This window comes from Hipposideros armiger, unplaced genomic scaffold (genome assembly GCF_001890085.2).
Source record: "Hipposideros armiger isolate ML-2016 unplaced genomic scaffold, ASM189008v1 scaffold_799, whole genome shotgun sequence".
Taxonomy (NCBI): domain Eukaryota; kingdom Metazoa; phylum Chordata; class Mammalia; order Chiroptera; family Hipposideridae; genus Hipposideros; species Hipposideros armiger.
In genome coordinates, this window is record NW_017732149.1 from 599505 (window position 1) to 620704 (window position 21200).

Sequence of the window (21200 nt, forward strand, 5' to 3'; positions counted from 1 at the left end):
GTCTTCATCTTTTGTGTTATCACCAGTGCTTTGTGGGAACCTTGGGTTGTATTCACGTCAAGTTTCTACCAACTTGAATGTTGTTATTTCCACATTAAAGAGGAAGAAAATAAGGTCTAAAAAGGTGACACTTTTTTTTTTTAAGGACTAGAACTAGGGAGTGAACCCAAACATGTCTAACTCCCAAGTCTGAAGTCTTCCCATCATGTCAGTGTCTCTTCTCTGGCAAATTTATGTTTAAAATTCCCAAGTGTCAAAGTGGGACAGGGTGAAGGGAGGAGAAGGGCCCTGAACTGAGGTATGAATGAACTAAAATTGAGTGGATAATTGTGGAAACTGGGAGATGGGTATTTGGGGGTTCATTCAACTATTTCTTCTTTTGTAGGTCTGAAATTTCCCATAATAAAAATGGTGAAAGTAACTTCAAGATTTTATATACCCATCGCATGCCGAGTCTCTTATGAAACATTCAAGAGACCAGGATAATTGAAGGTCAATCCTATTTTACACAGGCCCGCGAGGAGCAAACCAAATTTGGGTGTTTTAGCAGTGGTTTAAACCAATATTAAAAAAAAAACTTTCTTTGGATGGATGTGAATAATACATGACCATGTGCACCTGCAAATGATACAAACCATGACTGAATATTCGGCAGCCTCACAATTATGAAAGCTGGGTAGCAACATTGATATATGATGTATGAAAGAGTCGGAAAAAACAGCAAGTACTTTACAGGCATAATCACATGAAAAATGCCTATATATATGTACAGAGGGTGCCAAAAAAAATGTAAGAAAGGAAAAATCTATTAAAATTGTAATACTCAATATATACTGATAACAAAAGATGAATACGAGTCATGTTTGACTTCTGCCATTACAAGAAGTACTCAAAGTGGTACCCATCAGCCTAATTTTAATACAGTATTTTTCTTTCTTAAAATGTATATACCTTTTTTTGGCACCCTCTGTGTATTAAGGACCAGAAGGAAATATGCTAACAGTGTTATAACCACTATTGTACAGTAGTGGTTATAACTGCTGGCTATAATGGCAGTAGAAAGACAACGGGACTTGCAACTCGGCTGTGAGCCACAGCTCACTAAACCTCACACCCAGCTGTCTCTCATCGTTGTCAGCTCAGCCATCCCTTTGATTCCTGGAGTGGCCTTGCTGGGTCCCTTACCGGGAAGTGGAACCAGAACTCAGTGCAGGACCTGACTGGGGTGACAGCTGTGTGGCCGCCGAGTTCAGGTCTCCCTCCTGGAAACAACCCCCGGCTTCTGGACCGATGGCCATCCAGCTGCAGTGTGTAGGTGAGGTTGGCAACCAGGGGCCCTGGGAAGGGGGGAGAGGCAGGAGTTGAATGGTGGCAGGGTCACGGGCCCTTTGTTTGGATTCGGAGCGGACAGCTGCTCTGGGCAGCGGCAAGACAGCACTGACCTTGGAACTGGGGGAGGAGAGGCTTGACCTGGAAACAGACCGTGATGTTGACGCCTTCCTTCTTCTGGATGCTGGCTGAGTGGGAGCATTCTACTTCATGCACGGGGATCTCAGCCGGGGAGAAGGATATCTGAGTGACAATGTCCACCACGGGCCGGGAGCTGCAGGGCAGAAAACAATCCACGCTCTCCCTTGCGGTGCCCGGTCAGACCTGGAGCTCCAGCCATCAGAGTCCAGAGGGATTCTCCGTCCCTAAGGCAGATCTCAGTAGCACAGTCTCCTCACAGAGAGAGTCATAATGACAATTCCGTAGGGCCCCTGGGGTCCATTCTAGCAGCCTGCTGGCCCATTTACTATGCAGAAGAATGAGCTTTTAAAGAGGGATCCTACCGAGCTACTTCCTTGCTTATACCCTTTGCTGATGCCACATAATATTCCCATGAAATGCATACTTTTCACCAACCATGCCACCTGGCCTGCCTCCCCAGTCCTACGTCCTACCACACTCTTCCTTGGCTGATCATGTTCCAGCCATGTCACACTTTCCCTGCCTTACGGCCTTGGTGCATCCTGGTCTTATCGACACAGAAAACTCCCACCCCAGCCTTACGTAAACCTGGCTTTCTCATCTTTCAAGTCCCAGCCCAAATATCACCACCCCACAGAGGTCTTTGATGGCCACCTAATCTATAGTAGGTCTCCCCACTATTCTCTCTCACAGCACCCCCTTCATTTCCCTCATAGCATGTATCATAATTGGGATTATAGCTTTATTTTCAGTTTTTGTTGTATGTTTCCCCACACATCAGGATTTAAGACATAGTAGGGGTTCCGTCAATATCTAGTCACTATATGACGTTACATGATGCCTCCAATAACTCTAAGAAGTGGGTAAAGGTGGGAGATGTCATCACCATTTCAAAGGTGAGGAAACTGAGGGTCCTGAGAAACTAAGGGACTGAGCTTGAATCCAGGTCACTAGGTTCCAAAGCCATCACATGATGTTGCATCTCTAGGGGGTCAGACAGGCCTGGGTTCCAGTCCCAGTCTATCACTGAAATGGCTGCTGTGTAACCTGGGGTAAGATGAAGCCTGTATAAAAAAAGACCCTCTCTCACAGGGTTGGACAGAAGACCAAACGAGAGAAGGTCAGTGAGCCGTGAGCACAAGGCCTGCACACAGCAAAAACGAGAGCTGAAATGACCACTAGCTGGGACTTGGGCATCCCCTCTTACCTCAGCACAATCACCTGACCCTCGGCCCCAACAGCCACATCTGCCAAGCCATCCCCTCCAAGGTCCTTCACTCCATGGATGGAGCGTCCAAACCATCGAATTCCTGGGGACACCTGGCTCCCTTCTATCCGCTGAGACCAAGAGAGAAATTCATGCTAAGCGAGGAAGACGACCGGCTGGAGGGTGGGAAGGGTCAGGCTAGGGAATGGGGCCTGGGCTGAGGCTCCCAGGCCCCTGGGAAGGGGCTTTAATTGGCAGGCAGGGTACCTCACCTGACTGGGCCGGGGGTTCAACCCGCCAGGCTGCCCATTGAAGATGTACATAGCCCCCCTCTCTTCTAGAGGGGCTCCCACAGCCACGTCCATCAGCCTATCCCCATTGAGGTCTGCCAGGGCTGCGATGGCTGCTCCAAACTGCCCAAGGGGGTAGCCAGCATTCCCCTGCAGGTCTGTGACCATTTCGAACCCCAGCTGGGAAGGAGCAAGATGACAGGTGCCACCTCAGTCATTCGGCAAGCTTTCACAGGGCGAGGCCTCGTGTGTGTGTGTGTGTGTGTGTGTGTGTGTGTGTGTGTGTGTGTGTATAGAACACTAAAGAAATGTCAGCGCGGCCGGCCGAGTGGCACGTTGGTTAAGAGCTGGCTTGGGACGCCAGAGGGCACTGGTTTGGATCCCACATATGAGGGCCAGTGACACTGCCCTCTACAGCTAAGTTGCTGAACAACAGCTCAACCTAGAGCTGGGCTGCCGTGAGTCGCTGGTGATGGCGTAGGCTGCAGCCCCTGCTGCAGTGGGTTGCCAAGGGCTACTGTGTGTAGCCAGCAGCCAGTGTGAGCAGCCAGCAGTCGCCGTGAGCGGCTGTCCAGAAGCCCGCAACTGATCTGCCTCGCCCGGGAAGAGAGCAATGATAATACCAACATGGGCCAGTGAAGCGACGTCCTCCACAACTAGACTGAAGAACAAAAGGACAGCAGCTTGTCTGTTCCCCTTCCCCGAATTCCCCAGCGCTGTTCCCATCCCCCAATTCCCCAATAAAAATCTTTAAAAAAAAAAAAAAAGAAACATCAGCTATGGTCCCGTACAGAATTAGAAGAATGCCATCAGACCAACCTGACTGCAAGCCCCAGCCCTACCTCTTGTCATCTGTATGACCTGGTGGCTTTGGAAAGTTCCCCAGCCCTGCTGAGCTGCAGTACTGTTTGTCAGGTAAAGCTCAGAGCACCTTGTTGGGTGACTGAAATGTAATGAGGGTTCATTGATATAGAAGGTTTGGCACTGGGCCTTACAGTTCCCACCAGTGAGTATGAGCTATCATTTGTCTGTTGTTCTAAAGGTCTGATGAACACGTGATCAGACTGGGAAAGTCTTCCGGAACAAGCAGGACCTGAGCAGGCCTGGACATCTCTGCCCCACACCTCCCCAGCTCAGTGCCCTGCTACCTACCTGTTTTTTCTGGTAGATAGACACCCGGCCTCCTCTCTGTCCCCCATAGAACAGGGGGGCTCCAATCAGCAGCAGCTCTGTCTCCCCATCTTGGTCCATGTCAATGCCACACAACGCACCGCCAAAGTAAGAGCCGATCTGCAGGGTGAGGGAGACGTTTGAGGGGAGCCCGTGAGCCCCTCAACCGCTCCCAGTGCCTCAAACAGAAGTTCAAACACGGGATCCCACTTAGAGCCTAAAGGAATTAAGACACATTAGGTTCTTTGAAGTTCAGTTTCTTGAACCGGCAGAAGAGATGACCAAGCTTACCTCAGAGGGCTATGTGGGGAACAAAAGAGCCTGCCACACAGGAAGTGGATGCAGAAGGCAGAGGGAGGCCTGCCCAGTGTCACCCAGCCCGTTACCTGCGGACGCCATGCGCCTTACTCACCTGGGTCCCATCTATTTTCTGGATCTGGCTCCATTGCCTTTTGTCTGTCTCCTGAAACAACAGCACCCGCCCCACATGCTGGTACCGGGGGGCTCCAGCTGCCAGCAGCAACATGAGCTCTCGGGAGGGCAGCCAGGCCAGCGAGTACCCTGAGGAGAGGGGTGGGGGCTGGAGTTAGAAACAATGATGCTGGAAGAGGGTAACACCCAGGGGAAAAGGGACAGAGACTGTGGGAAACTGGTTAGTCACAAAGATACACTGCAACAGCCAGAAGACCTTCTAAGAGCAGCCATGTGCTCGGAGCAGCACAGGTCCTGCTGTCTTGGTCTGAGGCTGCGTTTCCCAAACTGTGGACACACACGCTGGGGAAAGCAGCCACATGCCCGAGGGCAGACATGCCACCTCTTCCTGAGGCCCGATTCTCCTGGGAGTCGGTAAGGGAGACCACACTTTATTAAAAAGAATCAAATAACATGGGATACATTAAGAAGAATGCAAAATTTGTACAACTATTAAAGATAAAGCAGGAGACTTGATTTTCCTGCCTAAAGATGTTCCCTTGAAGGTCTCTTCACACTTCACACCTCCTGAGATGAGGTTCTGTCCCCTCTGGAACAGCACTGGTGACATGTCTGAGGAAAGGCTGCAGAAAGCGACCAGGGGCTGGGCGAGAGCCAGCAGCCACCTGGCAGAACTGCTCTGACTCAGAAGGCGACCAACTAACCCCAGTCTCTGCTTAGGGCAGTTGAAGATGAGTGAGAAAGCAGAGGTCTGAGGCCCTAGAGCACATGAGAGGAAGTGTGAAGCGGCAGAACCCCCTCCATTCATTTACAGACATTGCCGAAGCACCAGGGTTAACCCTACCAGACCGCTGTACCGATTTTTCGGTAATTTCCGAATCTGCCGCTATACCACTGTACCTAATTTTCGGTACTTTGCCTAGTACGTGAAAAAAATGCATCACAAACTAAAAATAACCAACCAATCGTGGTCAAACCTCATGGTTAGCCATTGCAAATGTATGCCCCCATGTGTTTGAATTGACTTTGTGTGGTTTGACGTGAAAAAATTCTGAAAATTCACAATGAAACGAGTGGCTGATGAACCAAGCACTTCAACAGGAAAGCGAAGTAGGTCTAGGCTTATCACAGTCCAACAGTTGATCGATACTTTGGCTGATTCAGACTCTGAGGAGTCAGAATTTCATCAAGAATACATTTCCAGTTCAAGTGACACAGACAGTGAGAGCTCGAGTGATGAGGAGAATCTTGAACCTTATAGATCTAGAGCTAGATGTGTGCAAGAAATACAGATGCCACAGCTGGTGAAGGACTATAATAAATAAATGGGTGGCTGTGACAAAAATGACCAGATGACCCGCCTTCACCGGTCTCGTCGTCATTACCGCTGGCCCCGGCGGCTTTTCATAAAATTTTTTATGTGGGCCAGTTATAATTCTTATATCTTGTATGCTTCAAAGCAGCAAGCTGCTTCAAAAAAGCCAGTTTATTTCACCAGATATATTCAGAAACTGTGCCTGCAACTTATTGGTGGATACAGGACATCAGCCCACCGCCACCCACAAAAGGAACCCTGCCCTCAACGGATGACCCCAGGCAATCATTTTCCAGAGATTCCCCCTGGGACATCGTCTAATCATATCTGTGTTGTGTGCATGGAAAAGCACTCCAGGTACAACAAGCAAAATCCTGGAGTGTCTTACAAAGACAATCCATGCAAGAAGGTGAAGAGCAACATCTGGTGCTCACTTTGCAAGAAGTACCTCTGTGTGAAACAAGGCTCATCCTGCTGGGTGGATTGGCACACAAAGGTGGAATATTGGCGCTAGATGAAAGGTAGACCTGGGGCCAGCCGAGTGGCACGATGGTTAAGAACTGGCTTGGGATGCCAGAGGGCCCCGGTTCGGATCCCACATATGAGGGACAGTGACATTGCCCTCTGCAGCTAAGATGCTGAACAACAGCTCAACCTGGAGCTGGGCTGCAGTGAGTCGCCGGTGATGGCGTAGGCTGCAGCCCCTGTGGCAGTGGGTTGCCATGGGCTACCAAGCCAGCCGCCAGCGTGAGCGGCCAGCAGCCGCAGTGAGCGGCCGTCCAGAAGCCGGCGAATGATCTGCCTCGCCCGGGAAGAGCGCAACGATGGTGCCAACTTGGGCCAGTGAAGCAACATCCTCCACAACTAGACTGAAGAACAAAACGACAGCAACTTGTCTGTTCCCCTTCTCCCAATTCCGCAGCGCTGTTCCCATCCCCCCAATTCCCCAATAAAAATCTTAAAAAAAAAAAGAAAGGTAGACCTATTTTCTACAATGTCTCCAAGTTCCATCTTATTCTAACCACTTGTTTGCATGTAACTAACACTTTTCTATATCATGTTGGTTTTTTCTCTTTAATGCTCAGGAGCCCAGGTATAGGGGACAGTTAGGTTCAGGACCTCAGGTCTGGTAGGGTTTTAAGAAGCTGCCCTCTGAAATCGGAGACAAGATTTGAATCCTAGAATTACTACTTCCCAGCTGTGTGACCTTGAGTCAACTGCTGTACGCTTCTGAGTCATCTGAAAAAACGCGGGTAGTCCCAACGTTATCGGGTGATTTTGAGGAGAAAATAAGACCATAGATATAAGTTTACCACTGTGCTGGTGATATCTCCACTGGTATCTGAAGGACAGTAGCACAGCAGGCACTCAAGATTATATGTGTGTGGTGTGTGAGCATGTGTGAGGGTGAGCGTGTGTGTAGTGAAGTGAGTGCTTAACCAGAGATTAAACATTGGAGCTCTCCTTTAGTGAGAAACATTGCTGGCTCTTTTGCAGGGTGAAGGACAAAACCACCTTGTAGGCAGTGGTGTGGGCACTGCAGTGTACATATAGGGGTTACTAGCACAGACTTGGGGGCTAGACCACCTGGCATCCACCTACTTAGGTAAGTTATTTAAACTCTCCTGGGCTCAGGTTCTTCATCTGTAAAACAGAAATAATAAAAATACCTACCCACAGGGTTGTTGTGAGGATAAAATGAGACAAGATGTTATCTCGTGTTAAGTGCTATGCACTTAGAACTTAATACTTGCTCAGTCAGGAAAGTCAAAAAAAGAACAAAGAAACAGATCACTGAGGACAGCCTCCCTTAGGAGAGAAGATGCAAGATGAACAGCACCAATTTTCCCAAGGAAAGAATTTCATAAGATCTGAGTGTTCTGAGAGTTTAAAAAAGGAGTGGCCACCCCTCAGCAGAGGTCATGGGTGAGGCAGGGTGGAGGGTAGTGGTTCTCAGTCAGTGAGATGGTAGAACCTGGAAGCAGTTCTACCCCAGGGCTCTTGAAGCCAGTCTGTGCCTTGGGACAGGCTACCTACATGAACGTGAACTAAAAGAGCTATAGCCTCTGAGCATAAGGGTCAGTTCCCTCTGCAGCCTGCGACAGCCGTCACCTTGGGTGGACAAGCGTTACAGAACCATGCAGGACAGGACTGCAGCAGTGCCACCATGAGGCAGAGAGACACAGCAGAAGCTGTCATTTCCTCTGTGCCAGGGGCTCTGTGAAGACTGATCCAAGCCTGGAGTTCCTGGACAATTCAAGAGGAGGAAGCCCCGAAGAGGGGCTGCTGCTCCTCCTACTAACGAGGCAGGTTGCTTTAAAATGTACTCAGGATTTCAGGTAGAGGATGACAAAGTGACAACACAGAGAGGTCACAGCCACTGAAAGAAGCTTATTACTCAAAGCTCCCCAAAGCAGGGGTAGACAGGCCATGCAGGCCCACAGGGGGTCAGCAGGGGTCACCAGGGTTAGCAAGCAGGCAGAAGGAGCAAGGGAAGAGTGTGACCCAGGGCCTCTACTGTGGTTTCTGAGGGAGGGAATTGATGAGGCAGGGTTAGGATTGGACAATTTGAATGATGCCAGCAGGCTCTGTGCTACAAGATGGACTTCGGTTGTCTAGGACCTAGCCCTGGGTGATTGGTCAGGGGGCTACTGGCTTGGTGTGTGAAAGTTAAAGGAGGCAGTGGGGGATACAGGCTCTGGGTTGGCTGGTTGGCACATGAAAGGCCTCCTCCTAAGCGAGTTGTTTCCTCTCTGTAGAAAGGAGCTGGCCCTGGGTGGCAGGCAGCAATCTCTCCAGGGTTAGCGAGGTCGCAAGATATCAAGGCCTCAAAATATGGAAAACAAATCCATGACTCATACACAGGTGAGGGATAACTAAGGGGAAAGTTGAGAATATTCTAACCATATTTAAACTCTGAGTTTGTTCATGCAGCTTAATTACTTTATTTATTTATTTATTGAAAGTCAGTCTGAGCGACTCTCTGGCCCCTAAGGCTCAAAGAACTCAGTGTAAGACAGGCCTACTCACCCAGGTATCCTGCTCTCACTTCTGGTGTCAGTGGTTCATTCCCAACAAACACATCGTCCTGCAGGTCAGAGTTCAGGTCGAGAAAGCCCCCAGCCCAGTCCTTGGCTCCAACGGCCCCCACGATGCCACGGCCCTGCCCGGGGAGGAACACAAGCGAGCAGGGTCAGCGACATTCCCATAACACCCCTGGGCCTCTGCTTCAGGCTCCCCACTCACCCTGCTGAGGTCAGCGCTGATCCCGCTAGATGACAGCTCCATGTCAAAGGATGTCAGGTCCTGTTTGCTTGTGCCTGAAGGAGAAGGGAGAGAATCAACGGGCCCAGAACTGAGGCGGAGTGAAAACATTGATATTCATAAAAGGACTAGAGAGAAGCACAGCATTTGCAAGGTAGAAAGAGCACGAACTTGAGACTATCTCAGGCAGACTGGGATACGGCCGATGCTCTGGGTCTCAGTGACACTCCGTGAGCCCGGATGTGGGTATCCAGCTACAATCAGCAAGTCTAAGAAGCAGCTCTTGATTTCTGTTCCTACTCAGACTTCCCCACTTCAATGGATGGCACCCACACCCACCTAGTGAGTCATGGTAAAAACCCAGGAATAAACCTGTATTCTTCCTTTTCCCCCATTTCATCTCCAACACATCACCCAATCAAGATGGTTCTACCTTCGAAGGACATCTGAAAATCTGTTTTGTCACCACACTGGTCCAAGTCATCCTTCTCTCTTCCCTGATTCATGTGACAACTTATATAATTTCTGTAAGCCTCTGCCTCCATTCCTCCTCTTTCTGTGCCATTTTTCCATGGAGCAAGCCAGAATAATCTTTTTTTAAAAAAAATGCATATCAGATGACATATTTCCTTTTCCTAAAGACATTTCATTACTCCCCATTGCTCTTTAGGCCAAATTTCAAAGTTCTATGGGGGCCTTGAATGTGCCTGCCTACCTCTCCAACTTCCCCTCTCCCTTACTCCCATGCTCCTACCTCTGACCTCCCTGTTCCCCTACCACGCCAAACTCTTCCCCATGTCTGGGCCTTTGCACACTCCTCTCTCTGACTGGAACGCTCTGTACCCACATTCCTCACATGGCTATTTCATTCTCATCTTTCATGTTTCAGCTCCAAAGTTATCTCAGAGTGAATTTTATCTCAACTAAAAAATGGCATCTTCCATGAAAAGCCTATCTAGAGTAGCTTCCTCCAATTCACTCTGTTTCATCAATTTATTCATTTTCTTTACAACAGCTATCACCATCTTTACTTATGTGGTTTGTTCACTTGTTTACCGTCTTGATCCTACTTGGATATGAGCTCTACTTTGGCAACATCCCTGAGTGTCTAATTCTCAGAGCCTGGGACATGGTTGCTGCACGAGTGAATGAAAACGAAAACAATACCACCAGCCTTGCGAGGATGCTGAGAGGAGTGAATGAAAGAACATAAGGTGCTGTTAAATGTAAGCTTTCGAGAAACAGTAATTATCATGAATATTTTTTCATTCACTGCTTTTTCACCATTGTGCCAGGGATAAAATGGTGACAAAGCAGACAATGCCTGCTGTGATAGACCTTACAGTTTAGTGTGGGAAACAGACACTGAAGAGACAATTAGCATACAATGTACGTCAGAGGGGCTATGACAGAGAACACACAGCAGTGACAGCAGTACGTGGGAAGAAACACCTAGCCCAGGGGTCGGCAAACTGCAGCTTGCAAGCCACGTGCGGCTCTTTGGGTACGTTCCATCTCAAAAGTTTGCTGACCCCTGGAAGAGCCAATCCTGTCCCTCACAACATTTAAAAATTATCCAAGAGCCATAAATATATTTTTACATAATCACCATTATGTGAATAATATCCTTTAAAAATTTTATAAATGAAACTATGATAGTTTTATTTTCATTTTCAATTTTACTTCAAAGCCACATGTACGTACCCAAAGAGCCCCATGTGGCTCGCAAGCCGCAGTTTGCTGACCTCTGGCAACTCTTCTGTCTCAAAAGTTTGCCGACCCCTGACCTAGCCCAGACTTGTAGATCAGTGAGAACTTAGTGGAGAGAGTGATACCTAAACTAAGATCTGAAGGATGAGTAAGGGCAGTTCAGGGAGAAGATGGGGTCTGAGGATAATAAGACCTACAATTTAGAGAGAGCCTACAAGATTTTGGGAAGCCATTGTTAGGGACTGAATTGTATTTCCTAAAAATGGTAGGTTGGAGTCTTAACGCCTAGCCCCTTAGAACATGACCTTATTTGAAAATAGGGTCTTTAAGAGGTAATTAAGTTGGGCTGAGTGGCACACTGGTTAGGAGTTGGCTTGGGACGCCAGCTCTGAGCAGCAGGGCCCTGGTTCAGATCCCACATGGGGGCCAGTGATGCTGCGCCCTCTACAGCTAAGATAGTGAACAACAGCTCAACCTGGAGCTGGGCTGCCGAGAGTCGCCGGAGACGGCATAGGCTGCAGTGGGGCTGGCTGGCAGCAGGCATGAGCTTTTGTGAGCTGCAAAGAGCCGCCATGAGCAGCTGTCCAATCGCTAGTGAGCGATTGCAAGGAAACAATTCCTCCCTGGAAAAGGCCAGGGGGGAATCTCTTTTAGAACCGTCAGAAAGAGTATGGCCCTGCTGACCCCTTGATGTCTCAGTTCTGGCCTCCGGAACTGTGAGACAATACATTTCTGTTGCTTTAAGCCACCCGGTTTTCAGTACTTTGTTATATCAGCCCTAGGAAACGAACACAGTGAAACCTCCCAACCCTGTGAGATTGGAATTATCATCCCCATTTGACAGAGAACAAGGAGCCTCAGAGATTAAAACAACCGGGCTGAGGGCACCCAGCACAGGCAGAGGCGCAACTTGAGCAGGTCTGCCTGGTTCCACAATATACATACACCACCTGCTCTTGAACTCTCACATTCCCCTGCCTGGACACAGGACCAAGGCATTCCAGCAAGACCGGGGGCCCTGCCAGAGGTCACCAAAGTGCTGAGCTGAACCCCAAGACTGTGTCCAAGCTAAGGGGCCTTCCCTGAGGGAACTGTGTACCTTCCAGCAGACTAGGCCACCCGGCAAATACCCTCCCACAGCCAGACCTCCCTCTGGGGACGCCAATCAAAACCTTCTTATTCTGGACCAAGGAAGAGGGCTTGTGGGCTCCTTGCAATTGGCCTCTGCCCATCTTAAGTAATGTGAAGCCTAGGATAAGTGAAAATGAGGAAGTGGAGTGAAGGGGGAAGGCATTCTAGTCGTTCTACAGGGCTCAGCTGACACCGGCAAGAGAGAGGTCAGTTCTGGGCCCCACCCTGCAACAAGCTAAGCTCAAGAGGAAGAGGGAATTTCAGAGGAAAGAGAGGTCCTCCCGAATCGCCCTCTCTGAAGTTCCTGCCTGAGTTCTTTTCCAGGACAGCTCTTAGCACAGTGTCTGATACTGAATAAGTGCTCGCGACTATGACTCGGTGTGTCTCTAATCTAATGTCTCCGCTGATTTCCGCGTACGGCCTCCCAAACTCTCCAGCGTCATGCCACTCACCCTCAATGACATAGATCTTCTTTTGCAGCTCCGTGAATAGATCTTTAAGCTTCTCGAATGTGTCCAGAATCTTTACAAATTCTTTTGTGGGTTTTGAGGCAAATTTGTGGAGCGTCTCTTGACTTTTCTGGGTTTTAAAATACTTTCCAATCTGTGAGGGAGAAAAGAGTGAAGGGGTGACATCCCCAGAACCGCCGACTCACTTGCTACTATTTGCACAAGACTATGGCCCCAAGAAGAAAGAGGAGTGGGGTTCAGGAATAGGAGGGAAGATGAGATGGAGGGAGAAGCCAGAAGCTTGGGCCCCGGGGCCGGTACCCCAATGATGTAGCGAACAATATCTTCGGTCGCATAGATGTTCCCACCGTCACTGGCTTCCCCATCAGTGATGATGATAAGCACTTTGGTGGCATCTGGCCGGGCCCCCAGGTCTTGCTGGAACACCTCCTTCCTGGATACACGAAGGGAAAATATGAGTGACTCCCCACAATGTGAGGTCTCCCCACTGCCTCTCGTTAACACTGCCCTGCTTGAGTATGCAAAAGCCCTTCTCACATTCAAGCAGCTGCTGCCGACATTCCAAGTTCCCTTCTGAACCTACCTTGCCCTGGTCACCACACCTCTCCTTCTAGACCAGTGGCCTTCGGCTGAACTCTGAGCAGTCAATAGGCAATTATCCCACACTCCATGGGCGGTGACGGGGAGGTTTCGTGTGGGGATGCTCTGAGCTTCCTACCTTCCATTACAATCACGCGGCAACTGCCCTTTAATCAGATATGCTGGTGATCTAGGTGAGATTTCCATGGAAAATGTGGGTTCCACAGCTGAAGAAAACTGGTGAGTCCTTCGTCCAGAGCAAGCTCTTAGAGCACCTGCTTCCCCTCCCATCCCCAGGCTGCCTGCACACCTCTGCTACAGCGTCTCCTAGGGAACTGAAGTCACTATTTATGCCCATTTCCCCACAAACCATGAGTTCCTCAAAGAAAGGACTGTGTTTGATTTGCGGCTGTTTCTCTGGCTCCTGAGTCAGTGCTCAGTGCATGTGAAATAGGAGGAGGAGGAGGGAAGGGGTGACTCCTGGGCTCCAAATCCCTGCCCTGTCCATAGTCTCCTTCTGAAGCTACATAAACTGTCCCCAGCTTTTTCTGGGACAACAGCTCTATTTGAACCATCTGATCCTTCCCTCCCACCTCCCCACCCCCACAGCTAGTCAGAGATGGACAGTTAATCTTAGAGCCGCCATCCATAACGCCTGACTATGACATGGCCTGCCTTGAGAGCAGAAGCTGAGAGGCACATGAAGAGGCCACAGTGGGAGGTGCAGGAGGGTGGGAAAACTGCTTGGAAGCTGCCAAAGACGGGAGGAGCTCTGATGGGCAGGACCAAAACAACTGCTGTTAAGACCCCAAGTTCTATCTTGGATACAAAACGTCTCCCCAACCTCCGTCCACATGGACATGGCCTATCACAGGTTCTGTCCATGGATTTCCACCCAGGTTTAAACCAGTCATTTCTCATCTAGATTTTTCAATAGCTGCCTCACTGGCCTCCCTGCTTCCGCCCCTGCCCTTCAACAGTCTAATATCAACCCTGTAGCCAGAGAGATCCTTTTCAAAACATAAATCAGGTGATCACTTCTCTGCTCAAGACCTCCAATGACTTCTCAGCTTACTCAGAAGAAAAGCCAAAATCTCCTCACCATGGGCGCCAACTTACCCAGGCTCCTGTGGTGTCTCTGACCTCATCTTCCACTCCTTTCCCGTCACCCACTTCTTGCCAGCCCCATCACTGTCCTGGCTCTTCTTGAATATCCCAAGAGTATTTTCAGGGCCTTGCTACTCCCTTGGTTGGGAATCGTCTTCCCAGGTTTCCACCTCCCACAAGTGTGTGCTCATGTGTAACCTATAGAATATCGCTTTATTTTTCTCTATCAAACTTACATCTTCTACTGCATTGCCTAATGTACTTATTTATCCTGTTTAGGTCCCTTCTCTACTAGAATGTTAAACTCCAAGAGGGTGGATCTTTTTCTTCGGTCCATTCACCACTGGAGCCGCAGCACCTAGAACGTGGCGAATGACCCCCACAGGCAAAAGCCTTGTCTGTATGGTCCGTGAGCTAAAAACGGTTTTTATATTTGTTTTTAAAGGGATATAAGAACAAACAAGAATATGCAACATGTACCACATGAGGCCAGCAAAGCCTAAAATATTTATTGTCTGGCTCTTTACAGCAAAGATTGCCAACTCCTGACCTGCGACACTGCCTGGCATATGGCCAGATAGTCAAGAAGTGTTTATGAAATACATTCCCACACTGTCCTTTTTGCTCCACTGTTGACACTTTTGGGGGTGTGTTCCCATCCTGGGGTGACCCCTTTCTCTAAGAACTGCCCCCATCCCATGGAGGTGGGACCCCAGAATCCAAGCTTGTGCCATGTGACTCTACACCATAAAATGGCCCCAGGCCATAGCTGGGTGGACCCGTGGGCACCTAACCCAAACTTGGCCCATCATTTTCTCTCCTGGAGGCTGGAATTAGGGTTGAGGAACTGAGGCTGCATTTTTTTCAGTGGTCTTGGCTTGACCCACCAAAGCTGTCTACAGAGAGAAGTACAACAGGAACATGGCATGTCAAGGGAGCCCCAAAAGAGCTGCAAACACTCATGCAGAGGCTTGAGGAGATGCAACACATGCGTGTTTCATTCATGCAAGTCCAACAACGCGTGTTTGCCAAAGAAATGAAAATGAGAAAAACAAGTGTACTAGAGATGCTTCCTGCTACTTTACTCAACTTGAGTGTGTACCTGGGGCAAGCATGAGATAGGAGATTATTCTCTTATATCCTCAAGTTGGTCTCTGTTTCCATGGCTAGTCTAATGTTTAAAGCTATGTATTTGTAAAAAATATACAATAGGGTCCTTTGACACATCCAGCTATGTTCATCAAGGTCTCAATTGAAAGACAGCAATCTGATCCAACTCTAGGGGGAAAAATTTCTGTAGTAAATTCAGGAAATCGAGATATGCTAGTTTCTGGTATGGGCCTTGAATATATTGAATATTATGAACAATTCAAGAAACTGATCAAGGAGAATTCTGACAATTTGAGATTTCTGTTCATACCCTGACTTCCAAGCTGATCCCCATCTAAGAAGTGGCTCTCCTCTGGTTCACGATCACTTTCCAAGTCCTGGTTCTAGTTCCTTATGAGGCCAGGCAATACTCCCTGACCCGGAGGCCGAGAGCTGTACCTGCAGCCTCCCAAGAACCCCCTTTTGAGATTCAGTTAGGATCAAGTCAACTTCTGTTCCTTATAACCCAGAACCTGGACTAAAAGTGCTCCCTTTAAGTTCTTACAATAACCTGCCCCGTGCCAGGCCCACCTGTTGAGTTCTGCACACCAAGCTGAAAAAGCTAATGCACACAGAACAGCCCCTAGACAGGCTTTATCCTGCACAAGGGGACTCACACGACATAGTTGATGGCACGAAAGGTGTTGGTCAAGCCTCCCATGTGTTCCACGTTGGCCAGCAGAGCATCTGGGTTCTTCAACTTCACATAATCCAAGAAATTAAATTCTGTTTTGCATTCTGTTGAAAACTGAACAGCCGCAAACTAGAAAAAGGAAGCGATGAAATGCTATATATCTCCATTCTCACGTGTCTGCTCCAGTCTCTACTTCTTATCCAGGACCTGGGCAACCCAACTCCATATCCCTGCCTCAAGTCATTCTTTTGAAAATAATCTAACACAGAAATCAAGTGAAATAAACCTCTGATCCCTTATGTAGTGCTATCTGCTGAGCTCCTGTTCTCTGGGTCCACCTACCTCACCAATAGAGATGGTGCCCAATAGCCATATTTCTGCTGAGTGACCCTGCTCAATAGGATACTGTTGGCTGGGCCAGAAATAGCTACTTGACTGAGGCTATGCCAGTCAGAATGTCTTCACTGGAAATTTGGGATTTGCAGTGGGAGGGGTTGTCTGAGAGGAAGAGAACAAACAAAAACCCTCCTGCAACTTAGGAGCTTTCCACAGGCCCATGTGATCCAAAGGAGCTGAGGGACCATTCTATAGAGAGAAAGATAAGACGGAAGCAAAAGCCAGAAAGAAACAAAGATGGGAACCAGAGAAAATCCTAAAAGCTTTCTACTCCCTGGTTCTTGTCCCTTCCAGAGTTCCAGCGATAGCCATGCCCTTAGGTTCCAGAAACACCTCATACTAAATTGTCCTTTTATGCCTCAAGCTAGTTCTATGGGCCACAACCAGGAATCCTAACAAATATATTTACCTGGTAGGAAGAGTTGCTAAGTTTCTTCATTACATCCTTCATGAACGCCACGATTTTCTGAAATTCATCTGGCTGCAAGCTCAATGAGCCATCAAACAGGAACACCAGGTCTACATTGCCCTTTAGACATTCTGCAGAGGCCAGACACCAAGGGACTCGGTAAAATGTCTCTGATGGTTGGCCTGCCCATGCTGGGTCCCAGGTATGGGAAGCCACTGGGAGGTATTTTTATGCCATGCATCCCCAGTTCCTTACCCTGATAACCAGGGCGTCCCTGCAGCATAGGACCACTCAGATTGTGCTGGAAGAGGTAACACAGACCACTTAGATAGATATTCTGGTCACATGTCCGAGACAGCCCAGGGTCACAGGCCTGAAGGAAGTAAAGGTAAAAACAGTGCAATGTCTTCTTGCTCCATCTTTTGGGCATCATCAGCCAAGAACAAAAACCTTCAGATTCATCATCTCCCGACCTCACTCTCTGCATCCCACTAATTACCAAGCCAAGGTCATCCTGTTTCCAGGTTTCTTATGCCAATCTCTCCATCCCTACTACCAACACACTATGCCAAGGGGTGCTCACTGCCTAGAGGATAACATTGAAACTCTTTTATTTTGGTAGTCATATGGTTTACAGTGAATTTTATCCTACTTTTCCAGGTCCACCACATTCCATTCCCAATCAAACATTCTGTGTTTAAGCCAAATCAAATTACTCACTATCCCCAGACTATACAATGGTGTTTTTTCCATTGATGACTATCTTTCCTGCCAGGCTGCAGTTTCTTGAAAGTTGGGGTTTATGTCATGGTCATCTTTGTAATGCCCTCTCTTCCCTCATAAGAACTAAGCATAATGCCTGGCATGTAATAGTAACTAAAGGAGCTCCAATTAAATACTGGATCAGTATTTTACTCAGTCTTCTATTGCTCACGTAGCTGTGTCAGCAGGATGCTGTTGGGATGAACTGCAAAGAGCAATGAACTTGGAATCAAATGGGAGTTTTATTCAAATCCTGGCTCTTTAAAACCATGTGACCTTGGCCAAGTCTCTTCATCCCTCTGGTCTTGTTCTCATGTGTAAAACGTGTATCCTGATCCTTAACTCACCTGAGTGTCTTGAGGGTTCGGAGAGATAAAGCAATGTTTCCCAAACGTTAGGCATTTGTGTACAACCTCACAATTTCTGCCATACAGGTGTATCATCCATACTATTATTTATTCAATATTTTATTTACTTGAAATTTACATTTTAAAAAATTTTAGCCTCATCCTAAGCCATACGATTCAAGAAATTATGAAGTTGATGGGCTATTGTTTTTTCTAATAACCCATTAAATAGATCAATAACTATTAAAATACTAAGTTTGTGTACCACCAAAAATCACCTTGAATATCAATTGTTATAGTTCACATTTGGAACAAAGCTGAAGTAAGTACGGTTTTGAAAATAGCTGGCTCACAGCTTCTTCTCAGTAAGCTCTGACTGAATCTGAAGCTCTCCGATGCCTTTAATCATCTTGAGTCTAGATGACCTTTCATCCATTTTTTTCCTTCTTTCTTCAATCTCTGTTTCCTAGCATTGAGCTCCGCAGGCTCTGATAACACACTACACAGAATTCTTACCAAAAGGCTTCCGTCGGCGGGGTCTGCTGCCAAAGTCATTCCCAGGTACTTAGAGGTATAGTTTGAACCTGCAGGCACAAGATTGGTCTGGAGGACTTCAGGCAATCCAGGTGTGGTGGGGCCATCCTCGAGGTCCCTGAGTCACCCTTCCTCCCAGCTCCCTCACCAGGTACTCACCCTTTAGATTCACTGCCTGGCAGTGACCAGTGTCCGGCTGGCACTGATAGAGGTTTCCTGTGCTGTTGCCCTCGCCTGGAGCTCCCACGACAACCCTAATGAGAAATCTCACTTGTGAGGTGGAGATGGTCTCTACCCACCACTCTTCCCTATGAAAGGGGGTGCCAACTCCCACCAGTTATCTGAAAGCAATGCCACATTGTCCTTTAGGCCCCCACCTTTTTCTTTTCCACTGAAGCTCAAATAAACCAGAATTCTAGAAGCTGAAGCCTAGAGAATACACCAGAATGTTATACGTTCATGCTGGGGGCGGTGGAGGGGAGACACAATTCCTTCCTTCAAGGAGCTTAGTGTCTTGTCCGGGCGACACTTAGTGTTGCCAAGTGTTTCAGGGGCTGGGATGCATTTCTCCATCTATCAGGCACATATGTGGCATTTTAACGGGGGGTTGATCCTCATCCTACTGCTATCTGATGGCCTTCCTCCTGTTTCTGAGAAATTTCACCACAGACTCCTGGTGACCTGTCGGTGGCACCTACTGGCCAGCCCCAGGCCTGACGCAGGGACGCCTCATCCCTGGCTCTGCAGGGCAGGAAGGACCTGGGCAGCAGCTCACCCGTATCCAAGTTGCAGGACCTGGTACCCAAAGTGCCTCCCGGCGTCTGGGAAGTTCAAGTTTTGCACATGCCGCACATCCAGGTTGTAGCTCGAGGCCAGAGCTGAGAGAGACGAGGGGGGTCAGCCACATCCAGCCAGGGACCCTGCCACCCCCAGAGCTGTGGGGCGCTGATTGGCTGCTGCCCATGTGCCCCAAGGGGGCGGGCTGACCCCAAAGGACCCCAGCTCCCTCCTGACCCAGCCACCCACGCCTGAGGCCGAGCTGGAAACTGCCTCCCTGGACTTCTCCCGGAGGGTCTTGACTGGAACTATGGAAGCAACCCCAGGGCCTGGGAAGGATTTAATTTCCCTTTTGGCCCCTCAGCAAAGAGGAAAGATGAGAAGGCGGAAGCCTGTGAGAGAAGAGTAGATGGAAGGTACCTCATAAGGAGATGGGGATGCCCCAAGATGGGGTGCATCTCCTCTACACACCCACTTCTCCCCCAGGCTTGGGGCCCAGGTGCCCTGAGAACCCAAGTAATTAGCCTCAGGCATCCTCCCACAGGCTCAGAGTTTCAAGATCCCCTGGTCCCTGCGAAGCTGCCTCCTCCCTCATCTAATACTCCCACACTTCCCCACTCCACCACAGACTAGTTGCTTCTTTAACCATCAGATCTCAGGCAGCCAAGGCATCCCCTGCCAGCCCCTAATGGTCCTTTCTGGCCCTGCCAGGCGTCAGGCTCATTTCACAGCATCCTAGGGTGTGGGAGACGAGGCCCCACCATTTGTTCAGATGAAGAGACTGAGGCCCAGAAAGGGGAAAGAACTTGGCTAAGACGGCACACAGAGGGAGTGCTGTGGGTAGAACAAGACCCCAGCCAAGTTCTATGTACCCATTTCCCATCTGCCTTTTTTAGGGGCCTGCTCCCCCCTAGCTCACTGGTGCCTTCTTTGTCACCCATCCCATCCGTCTTGCCTCCATACCTTACCTATACTTTGGATTATGACTTTCTTTCTTTGCTCCCTTCTCCCTCTAGGATTCCACATTACCTATAGCCAATCCCACCCTTCAAGCAGCTCCTCCTCTACTCTCATCGCATAAAGCCTGGCCATTTCCTGGTCACAGGCACATGCCCTTCCCCTCCCCCTCCTCCCTTGCTTACCAAAGAGAAAAGGCCCAGACAGCAGCAGCCTCAGGACGATGATACAGGAGTTCATCTCTGAAGCACCTGGTGGGACCTCACCCAGGCTGTCTCAGAGGGCCCTTGGGGCTTGCTGGCAACCTACACAGGGTGAAAGAAGGAAATAAGGCCCCAGAGCCTCTTGCAGTGGGACTTTCTCAGACAGCAATCTGATGACACTGGGAGTGAAGGAGGGTTGTACCCCGTAGGGGTTGTGAAACCACAGGGTTCAGAGAAGGAAGTGTAAGCAGGTTAGAGGCTTCCTGTGCTTGCTTGCATTTTCACATCATCCAGAAGCAGACAGAAGAGACACCAGATGACTTCCCCTCCTGCACAAGAGCTCCTACGTCTCAGGCTTTCACTGACATATGACTCTTTAAAGCTCAAGTACAAGACTAGTCAAACTGTGGTACAACCACAATGAGATGGCTTTCTCTTGACATTGGAAGATGCCCATGATACACTGTTAAAGACAAAAAGCACATTTCAGAACAGTATACAGTATTTAGAAACTCATTTTGATTCTTAAAAATACAAAACGATACCCACAGAATGAGTCTGATATGGAACTGGTATCCAGAATATATAATGAACTCTTGTAATTCAACAATAGAAAGACAACCCAGCTTTTTAATTTTTTTGATCTGACACCTTAGCGAGTCTGCAGTGGTAGCAGCTGCTCTCTGAGCTTTGTTGTGCGGCCCAAGGATGACAAGAAAAATAAAGATGTCGGAAAGTCGGCCAAGAAGGACAAAGACCCAGTGAACAAACCTGGAGGCCAGGCCAAAGAGGAAAAGCGGTCTGAAGGCAAAATTCGGGACAAGCTCAGTAACCTGGTGTAATGCTGGGGCTCAGCTCCAGGCAGGTGAATGCAGGATACAGTGAGG

The 21200-nt window shown here is 48.7% G+C and overlaps 1 protein-coding gene across 5 annotated transcripts in view; it reads right to left on the reverse strand.

Annotated features, from left to right (window-relative positions):
* Nucleotides 1-20512, reverse strand: part of ITGAL (integrin subunit alpha L) — a 35986-nt gene extending 15474 nt beyond the window's left edge. For 4 of the 5 annotated variants that reach the window (XM_019628642.1, XM_019628641.1, XM_019628639.1 and 1 more), the window contains exons 1-17: nt 20296-20511; nt 19152-19254; nt 18536-18630; nt 18359-18426; nt 16989-17106; nt 16734-16864; nt 15912-16057; nt 12760-12892; nt 12442-12592; nt 9131-9204; nt 8915-9047; nt 4550-4698; nt 4120-4257; nt 2950-3147; nt 2678-2808; nt 1443-1603; nt 1186-1337 (exon numbers count right to left, since the gene is read on the reverse strand). In XM_019628642.1, the coding sequence (XP_019484187.1) occupies nt 1186-1337; nt 1443-1603; nt 2678-2808; nt 2950-3147; nt 4120-4257; nt 4550-4698; nt 8915-9047; nt 9131-9204; nt 12442-12592; nt 12760-12892; nt 15912-16057; nt 16734-16864; nt 16989-17106; nt 18359-18426; nt 18536-18630; nt 19152-19254; nt 20296-20350 (2136 nt within the window). In that variant the 5' untranslated portion in view covers nt 20351-20511. Of the gene's footprint in view, nt 1-1185; nt 1338-1442; nt 1604-2677; nt 2809-2949; nt 3148-4119; nt 4258-4549; nt 4699-8914; nt 9048-9130; nt 9205-12441; nt 12593-12759; nt 12893-15911; nt 16058-16733; nt 16865-16988; nt 17107-18358; nt 18427-18535; nt 18631-19151; nt 19255-20295 lie in introns of all 5 variants that reach the window. The other variant, XM_019628643.1, reaches the window with a different exon arrangement.
* Between the last annotated feature and the right edge of the window lie 688 nt (nt 20513-21200).